Source organism: Priapulus caudatus, unplaced genomic scaffold, assembly GCF_000485595.1.
Source record: "Priapulus caudatus unplaced genomic scaffold, Priapulus_caudatus-5.0.1 Scaffold763, whole genome shotgun sequence".
Taxonomy (NCBI): domain Eukaryota; kingdom Metazoa; phylum Priapulida; class Priapulimorpha; order Priapulimorphida; family Priapulidae; genus Priapulus; species Priapulus caudatus.
Genome location: NW_014577824.1, coordinates 122,204 through 132,372, shown reverse-complemented (window position 1 = coordinate 132,372; position 10,169 = coordinate 122,204). Strand labels below are relative to the sequence as shown.

Here is a 10,169-nt window from a genome sequence, read left to right as displayed (position 1 = left end):
AGCAAAAACTTACGCCACATCTAAATAGTTTCCTTGTACATATCACTGTGAACAACATTGCACATATAATTGTAAATATGTATGCATGCAAGCTGCTTCAAGCAGAGCATTATTATTATACCATAATTATAGTAATATGTCTGCACTCTTTACTTTACACGCAGTATAAAAAGGTTCATAGTAGTTGCGTTTCATTCGTTCAGTCGGCCTATTCTGATGCATTGCCCAGTGGGGCCACATGCTGCATGTACGATTGCATGCCAATAGAGTTGGTCAAACAACTTAAATTGACCAGTCTCCCACATGGTAATTCTTATATTATATGGAATAGAATTCATATTTGCTGCATATATTCATATATCCCTCCCTTTCTCTCTCCCTCTACCTCTCCCTCTCAGTGGGAGGGGGGCAGGTAGTGTGTATACAAACATTTATCATAACATTTCACCGGGGAATATTCTGTTAAGAAGCGAATTCATATGATTTAGTAAGGGTTACCTTCGTACTGCAAATGATATTGCAGTCCTGTGGGTGGCACCAGTATGTCCAACATAGCAGCAAAGTTGGCTATCACAGGTAGTATCTTATTCAGGAATATTTCCACTTCTTCGATTGATGCTTCATTCCAGAACATTTGCCATCCATCAATCACACTTTTCTTCCAGTCACCAGCTGAAATAGCAAGAAAGTCAGGTTACCTGTCACATACTAAGGTTAAGTGTAGACCAGTTTTTTACCAAACTGCTCACTATTCTGCAATGCAGTCCAGGATGAGAAATATGACCAGTAATGATTCTACTGCCCCTTTGCTGCATTGTGAGTTCTTTGTAGATTTATTGTACAGTACGTAGTTCCTCTGTTCAGTAGTGGTGAGATATAAATAAGCAATTAATTTGAATGATTTTTAATCGTACATTTTAATTATTCTAGATTGAGATTTTTTTTTTCAATTATGGCTTCACAAAAATGATAGACACCACGTTTATACCTAAATGGCAGCCCTATTGCAGATTTGCTACGAACAGCGCTGCCAATTAAATTTACGTGCAATGAGATGACAATTTTCTGATTTTAATTAAGCATTAATTATAACTCAATCTGATAGCAGTTAATTAATCTTTGTTGGCAGAATTGTGGTGATAACAGCATCAATTAAGCCAACTTCATATGTGCAGAGAGATTTCATCAATATACCGTCTGCGTTATTATTGTCCTCAGTCGTTAGATTTAGAATAGAAGTCAGCGTCTCTAGGAAAGTATCCAACCCTTCAACGATCTTCAGTTGCTCCAGCAAGCACTTTACTTGCCCCCAGCATACACTGTCACAAACTAGAGGCACGAGCAATGACATCTGTAAAGAAAAGTGCAAAATAATGTCGGCTCTAGTAGCCATTAAGATGATCTATGGTAATTTTTAGTAGTTTTCACACCATTCAGACTTCGGGGACCGATAACTGCTGATTGTTCTTGACAATAGGAAACAACGAGGATAGAAATTAATAAGTAAATTCCTGGGTACAATAATTATTGACCTGATTTAAATGGTAATTTTAACTTTTTTTCTAAACATTTTATTTATCAATCTAAACATCATGTTACAACAGGGTAGTGATGGTAAATTCGTTCATAGTCTTTTTGCTGCATACAAAGACAACCTAGAGCCCATCTATAACCAGACCTGCAGCTGGCATAGCTGTACCGGTGTAGCCCCTTCGCTCCTGGTGGGAGTACCACTACAGGTAGCTGTAACCTACCTGTACCGGGAGCGAAGGGGTAATTACACCGGCGGTAGAGGCTGTCATATCATGTTACTAAACATAGTGCTCATTAGTACTCGGAAGGTGGCAGCACGGTCCAGCATGAGCACTGGGGGGTTCGTGGCGAGGCGGTAACCGAGACTAGCCTGCGGTGTGGATGCGTAGAACGTGAACAATAAATGGCTTATAAATGTTTAAACTTGATTTCCGTCTTATATATTAAGACAAGATATTGTTACATGTTGGCAGCGGTTATGCGAACTAACCACGTACGTAATGGAACTAGAGACGTTGCGTGCTAATGAGCTTCTGTGATAAGAATAACAGTGCAAAGTTGTGGAGTGGAGCTCCCGCCGGTAGACAATGGTACAGTGGTAACATAAGCATCGTGTCGACGGGTGGCAGGAAACCACCGATCCGGAGACGGTAGATCAAGGTACTGTACAGTATCACCATCCACAATCTGGCAAATATGGGGGACTTGACAGGCATTGAACCACCTCGTATGGACTGGTCAGCAGCAGATGTGCCTAGTGCCTTCAACGAGTTCAAGCAGTACTGCAGTCTGATATTTGCTGGGCCGTTTGCCAGCAAGACTGACAAGGAGAAAGTTACGTACATGCTAATATGGGTCGGACAAGAAGGACTAAAAATGTTCAGCTCTTGGACTGTGACTACAGAGGACCGCAAGAAGCCTGACGCCACCTGGAAATTATTTGAGAAACACCTTGCACCTAAAGTCAACTCTCGGTTAAATAGATTTAATTTACAGAAGTTCAGACAGACACCGACAGAATCCATTCATGAATTCATGACGCGCTGTAAAATTCGGCGACGAAGGAGTGCAACTTCAGAGATGAGCGTGAAGCAAGCGAACGCCTTGTGGAACAACTTATCATTGGCACACACCACAAGAAGGTCCAGGAGATCCTGCTTTCCAAGGATGAGACGGTTGACCTCGATGTAGCGATGGACATTGCCAGGACGCGTGAAGCAACCATGGCGCACATGGCACAATTGACAAGCAGTGATGGGGCTGGAGCTGCCATACACGCGGTCAAGAAAGGTTACACAACCGGCAAAACAAACAGTTCCCGGGCAAAGCCTATGGGAAGTGCAATCGCTGTGGAGGCAGCCATGGCGCTAAATGTCCAGCATACAGCACAACATGTAGGGCCTGTGGCAAGGACAACCACTGGGAGAAGGTCTGCCGAGCGAGACCAGATAGTCAGGTCAGCCCAGTGGGGAGAAGACCTAGGTCACATTCACGTGGTAGGTGGCCCCAAGGAGGTAAATCTGTGAACAACAGGCGGTTCCATGCAGTCTCAGAGAAGACGAATGACATGCACCAACAGGGCAGTCGTGGCAGTGGGCCATCCTTGGAGGAGAGTTTTGAGTCATTGTCATTTGAGTCGATAAACTCTGACAGTGACCAAAGGGATAGCGATACACGAGATGAGGTATTTGTGTTTGTCGATATCGACTTAGAAAACAACCCACGTGCCAAATCCAACCTCAAGGTGAAGGTGGACACCGGTGCGCAGGGTAACATACTGCCCCTGAGAATTTACAGAAGGATGTTCCCTGAGAGGTTGGACTATGGTGGTTTCCCACGGATGAGAGCCACAAAGCCGCGGAGTACTGTGCTGACCGCATATAATGGCACGAGGATCCCACAGCACGGGTTCATTGATATCCCTTATAGGTACCGCGAGTACCACGATGTGGCAGAGTTTTATGTGACTGACTCCGAAGGGCCGGCCATCATGGGATTGCCAACGCTGCGTGAGCTACATGTGGTCAAGCTCAACTGCGAAATAACGACCAAAGCAGTCGTTAACAAGGACAAGGCACCGTACAGCGTACCTACGGCACCTGTCCAACTCACACATGTAGACTGTAAGGATGTCTTGGTCAAGCTATACCCAGACAGATTCGAGGGCATCGGTAACTTTAAAGGGATGTTCCACATAACAGTAGACCCATCTGTACAGCCGGTGGTCCATGCCCCTGGACGCTGCCCAATACATCTACGAGACGAATTACGTAAAGAGGTGGATGGTATGGAGCAGATGGGCGTAATCACAAAAGTTACGGAGCCGGCCAACTGGGTCAGCAGCCTGGCATTCAGTCGCAAGTCAAATGGGCAACTGCGCATGTGCCTAGACCCCAAGGATCTTAACATGGAAATCAAGCGTCCACACTACAAGACTCCCACGTTGGAAGAGATCACGCACAGATTTTCTGGGGCGACTACCTTCTCGAAACTTGATGCCCGTCATGGGTACTGGTCGATATCCTTGGATGAGCAATCGAGCTGGCTCACGACGTTCAACAGCCCGTTCGGCAGATATCGTTTCCGGAGGCTCCCGTTCGGACGAAACGTGAGCCAAGATGTGTTCCAGGAACGTATGGATCACATTCTGGAGCAGTGTCCAGGCACCACTGGCATCGCAGATGATGTTGCAGTGTTCGGTAAATCAAAGGAAGACCAAGACCGGAACCTACACAACCTCATTTAAGTCGCACGAGAACACGGCCTAGTGTTCAACATTGACAAATGTGAGGTCAATAAGCAAAGCATGAAGTTCTTCGGTCTCGTGTTTGACCCCGATGGAGTCCACCCAGACCCGAACAAAGTCAGAGACATTAGGAATTTAGCGGTGCCCAATGACCCCAAGCAGTTGCAGGAATTTCTAGGCATCGTCACATACATGTCTCCGTTCATCCCGAACCTATTGCAAGTGACTGCACCTCTGCGAGAGCTCATGAAAGGAGGAACAGAGTTCTAGTGGCCCTCGTCACATCAGATCGCTTCCAAGAAAATAATCGAGCTGATCTGCCGAGAGGTCACCCTCAGCTACTTCGACCCAAAGCAAGAGTCTGTACTGCAGGTCGATGCATCCAGCAAGGGCCTCGGTGCCGTATTACTACAACACGACAGACCAGTGGCATTTGCGTCAAAGGCATTGAGTGACTGCGAGCAGAGATACGCCAACATTGAACGCAAGCTACTAGACGTCGTATTCGGGTGTGAGAAATTCCACACATACTTGTACGGCAAGCACTTCACAGTCGAGTCGGATCACAAGCCGCTTGAAATGATCCACTTAAAAAACTTGGCAGCTGCACTGCAGCGACGGCAACGCATGTTGCTACGCATTCAACCGTACGACATCACAATCCGATACCGGCCAGGAAGAGAGGTGCTGATAGCTGACGCACTCTCGAGATCACCTGGGAATGACTGCGCTACAATCGACCTAGACATAAGAGTGGATTACGCACAGTGGTCGACCCAGAAGAGCCAAACACTGCGCGACAGCACACGCAGCGACGCAGAGCTTAGTGCGTTAATGAATATTGTCGTCACAGGGTGGCCGGAAAGGCAAAAACAGCTTCCGCTCCTGCTGCATCCATATTGGTCATAAAGGGACGAGCTCACCGTAGACGATGGTGTCATCATGAAAGGTGATCGTGTCATAGTTCCAGCAAACATGCAAACGGACATTCTGGCTCAGCTACATGAGTCGCACCAAGGTATCGAGAAAACGAAGTTGAGAGCGCGAACATGTGTGTACTGGAACAACATAAACTCGGATATAGAGAACCTGGTCCGAAAGTGCAGCATATGCCAGCAAGCTCAGAGGACGCAGAGTCACGAGCCGCTGCTGCAGCATGAGCTTCCAACCCGGCCCTGGCAAGTCCTGGGTACGGACCTATTCTACCTGTCAGGTGATGAATACCTAATCATCAGTGATTACTACTCAAAGTTCCCCTTCGTCAAGAAAATTAGCGACAGAGCCACGAGTCAGGCCATTGTGAACATAACTAAGAGTATCTTTGCTGAACAAAGAGTACCTGAGACCGTAATAAGTGATAACGGTCTACAGTTCGATGGTCAAGCTTACATGGTTTTCGCCGAGAAGTGGGGTTTTGACCATGTAACAGCGAGCCCTCATTACCCGCATTCAAACGGGCTGATTGAGCGCCAGGTACAGACCGTCAAACACGTCCTGCCTAAAGCCAGAGCAGCAGGAATTGATGTAGACATGGCAATGTTAGTGCTCAGGTCTACACCGATAGACCATCACCTCCCGTCACCAGCTGAACTGTTGAATGAGAGGAGAATGAAAGCGAACCTCCCCACGAGGATATACAACAACGCACCCAATAAGGATGTGACCATGCAGAGGCTTCTACAGCGGCAGGCATCTCAAAAGGCATATTATGACGAGAAGGCCGGAGGAAGCCTGGCCCCGCTTATCAAAGGACAACCCGTTCGGATACAAGACCAGACATCAGGCCAGTGGCGTCCAGGAATAGTCACTGGGATCCGTCCAGAACAACGCTCGTATAAGGTACACACGCCCTCTGGTGTTACATTGAGGAGGAACCGGTGTGACATTAGGGAGACGTGTGAGGAGGCGAACACCTTAGCTCAAGCCGATATCCCCGTGCAACCTACCAGCGATCCTGAGACAGCAGCCAGATTGGATACGCACAGTACATCAGTACAGCACACCAGTACATCCAGCAAAATGCGTCCGTTTCCTACAGGATGCCGGAACCAACTGCCATCCAGTGGGTGATGATAATAGTGCTTCCAGCGAGGCTGTGGCTAACACTTATCGTAGGCGATAAGGTAGAGCAGTCATTCCACCAAAAGGGTTTGACATGTAAAGATGATTTTGAGTCATATTCAAGTGACATTGAGTAGTTCATTTTGTGTTATGTTACTTGTATGTTATATAGTGAGTTACGTCTGTGCATACCCATTATGTTAATGGTTTTATAGGTAGTCGGTTATACATCCTGTATAACGTAAAATCTGAAACTTACCTTCCGTCGCAGAACAAGTAGACAATCAACGCAAATTTATAATCACTGAAATGCACCTCGTAAATAGCGGTATCATTAGTGGCTACCCTCAGCCTTTGATCCAATCAGACGGTCTCTAATGCTTCTAAGCGAAAAGGGGATGTCATATCATGTTACTAAACATAGTGCTCATTGGTACTCGGAAGGTGGCAGCATGGTCCAGCATGAGCACTGGGGGGTTCAAGGCGAGGCGGGAACCGGGACTAGCCTGCGGTGTGGATGAGTAGAACATGATTAATAAATGGCTATGTTTAAACTGGATTTCCGTCTTATATATTATGACAAGATATTGTTACAGAGGCTACAGATAGCACAGCATTTCAGATTGTAACTGCCACTGAAGACATTGCTCAACGAGGACAACTGACTGAAGGAGAGTTGATCAAATACTGAAATAGAAATTGGTAGATCAACACTGTGGGTTACTCAACTTTGAACTTACTGTACTGGTAGTGGTAATTAAAACGGCTCAGTATAATAGTAGCCTAGGCTAATCACTTAGATAGAATTGGATAAAAGTTTAATGATGCCAATGGCAAGGGTTTTCGGAACAATGCAATGCAGAACATATGCCATATCTCCTTACAAAGCGTTTGAAAATTGAAGCCATGAACATAATAGTAGGCATAAACATAAAACATAAACATTTAACATAAACATAACATAAACATAACATAAACATAAACATAAACATATGAAACATAAACATAGTAATTAGTATTATTAATGAAATGATAAAACCACATGCACTTGGAACGTCTCAATAAAACAAAATAATGGTAAATAAACACGAAATGTACCAAAGTCTTAATGTTTCTCTACTCTATTTCGCCTATAATCACCTGTAAATGCCGGTAAAATGCTCATCTGCAACACACAAGTACACCGCACGCCCGCCCGCGCTGTGCTGCGTGCACAAACAACATGAATAAGAGAGCAGGTAGGAAAGCGTGATCGTGAAATTCGCTCAATGCTTGCTTCATTTCACACCTTCACAGCAAAAATACACATCCAACAGCTTCCATCTTGGTAGCTATGTGTACAGAAATGTTCACTTGTTCGAATTATAACTCTGCCCTTTGTCCTTACCAACTCCCGCCAGAGATATCTCGTGAAATCCTGCAAGAAATGTTCTCTCCATGAAAATGTAACTCCAAGTGCCTGTGGATGTTGTAACCAAACTTGGAATCTGCCCAATCTCGAGATTGTGCAACGATTGTGCTGCCCAAACTGTGGATTCCCTAGTTTGGCTGACCAATGATGAATCCTAAGATTGTGCAAACTGAAAACAGTCGGTGATTCAACAACCGCTCATAGCGAGTGTATGGTGTGGGTGGTGCAAACTAGGAAGGGTTGTATCTCATATTTATCCAATTATTTATTATAATCATTTGTTATTTATACAAAGGTGCCAAACTCATTGAGGAAAGAAGGTATACGACCTTTAATGCTTTATTATATAGTTATGATATAACATTTGAAATCCTAATAATCATATGTTTGTGCTAGCTCTAGTACTATAGCCGCTTACATTAACTGCCGCTGGGCTATAGACCGACCCATGGGGCATGCAATGGACCAACTTATCCCCGATTATATCCGGCTAAAAAACGTCTGTGGTAGGCAATTAATGCCTCTTATCCGAAGTGAATATGTCTTAAGTTATAGCCGCTACTAAAATTGAACCTCTAACTATCGTTGCAATGGTATACTTGCGGTATTTCTTGTGAACAAACATTCGATTTGCGAACTTCAAATGGCCATTTCTGGCGGCGCTGCAGCAGCGCCAGTCAGCGGGAACTATGTATTTCCGCATGTGGAGGGGTGGGCAGGTTGGGGTGGTTGTGGAAAAAAAACATTGTTGTTGTCAAGTAGGTAACAAATTAAGCGACCAAAAGAGATTGTAATATCAACCCGCAACCCGCCCACCCCTCCACATGCGGAAATACATAGTTCCCGCTGACTGGCTGGAGTAAGTTGGTCCATTGCTAGCCACAAGTTCCCATCTCGCTTAACACTACGTGGCGAGAGGCGTGTAACTAGTCGGAGCCTGTACTGTCCTCCGCCGTGTAACTAGTCGGAGAGCCTGGTCGGTTTAGTCCATTGCATGCCCCATGGGTCGGTCTATAGCCCAGCGGCAGTTAATGTAAGCGGCTATAGTACTAGAGTAGAGCTATGTTTGTGCAAGCTCTGTTTTAGTGTTTACCTCTGTTTGCCCAATCTCAAGATTGGTTGCCCAAACTGTGGATGCGCTGAAATTCCAAGTTTGTGCAAGATTCCAAGTTTGGGCACAACATGGATAAATCAATGACAATCACAATGCCAATGCAATGATCAATGCACGTGAAGCCATGCAATGATTATTGAATCTTTTTGAGTTTTGTGACTTACGGTCTTACCTTAGCAAAAACCTACGCAGCACTCAATGAGTCAATGCTCTTTATTTTTTAATATATTTTCTCTCCTTGCCCTACTATCTATCCTTGAATCCTTATCCATGAAATTCCGCTTCATTGCAATGGGATAATTACGAGGTGAGCAATAATAACATCACAGGAAGCGTAAACGGAAATGGTGTCGTAAATTGTTGGTTCCCGTTTTATCACACGCAAATACACCCGCCCGCATACTTACGCGTTTGTAATGCATTCACTCTTATAACTTCACACTGACAACGGTAGTTTAATTAGAAGATGCATGAGCAGTAGTATATGTACCTAACATAACGATAAGGAAATTTTTTTCAGCTTTGTTAATTTTGACGATATTTTCGAGGAACTGCGTCTGAGAACGTTGGCTGTCAATCAAACCCAAAGCATGGCGGCGTCCTTTGCCACGTAAACAAACTTGTTTCATGCAGAGAATATCACCGTATTGAACTTCTATTTTAGCTTGGCGGAAGCTATGTGTGGAATACAGATGAAATAACGAAGTTGTGCTGATTCTTAGCTGGTAAGATCATGTCAGCTGGTGCGCACGGCGAGTCCTTGTACAACTTACAACTATACAACTTACAAATGAAGTATCAGGCCTAGGGGCCACAAGACGAAAGCTAAATTACGTATGAGCCGCATCGCCATCGGTATCGGCATTGACTAGGCGAGCATATTCTCAATAGTACAATACTAAAAATGTGTATGCACGTGTATAGTATGTGTTGTGTAAATATGTGTATTTTTCTGATTATGTCAAAGAAACTGCTTGTGTGGACTGCCAGGTGTTACTCAAGATTAATCTTGTCTTATAGTTAACCCGACCAGGCTGTGTGACTAACGTCAATACACCGATTGACAGTTCTCCGCCTATGTTCTGCGCCAGTAGTTTCGCATCTCCGCGACAGCCTGGATGTGCGAGTAAACTTTGCCATGTTGTTTATCTCGATGCGTTGTCTGCCTTGAATACGCAGGTCGCTCACCTTTGTGTCGAAGAACAGTGCACGTAGCAGGGAATAGAGCAACGATAATGGATGACCTGAGTAACATGACAGGGTTCTCCCTACGTTGCGCAAACGGGGCGCGCGCGCCCCGTTTG

At 45.1% G+C, this 10,169-nt stretch overlaps 1 protein-coding gene across 1 annotated transcript; it reads right to left on the bottom strand.

Moving 5' to 3' along the window:
• Positions 1–484: 484 nt before the first annotated feature.
• On the bottom strand, positions 485–9,346 carry LOC106813383. Its single transcript, XM_014817517.1, has 3 exons — positions 9,273–9,346; positions 1,195–1,351; positions 485–672 (listed from the first exon to the last, which is right to left on the bottom strand). Exons 1-3 carry the CDS (start codon positions 9,285–9,287, stop codon positions 485–487), a joined length of 360 nt encoding a protein of 119 aa, XP_014673003.1. The 5' UTR covers positions 9,288–9,346.
• Between the last annotated feature and the right edge of the window lie 823 nt (positions 9,347–10,169).

Bases quoted from the DNA above. Each gene is read 5' to 3' on its own strand.
- LOC106813383 (XM_014817517.1), bottom strand. The intron at 673-1,194 runs GTATATTGATGA...TTGCTATTTCAG, and splicing joins GGACAATAATAACGCAGACG to CTGGTGACTGGAAGAAAAGT.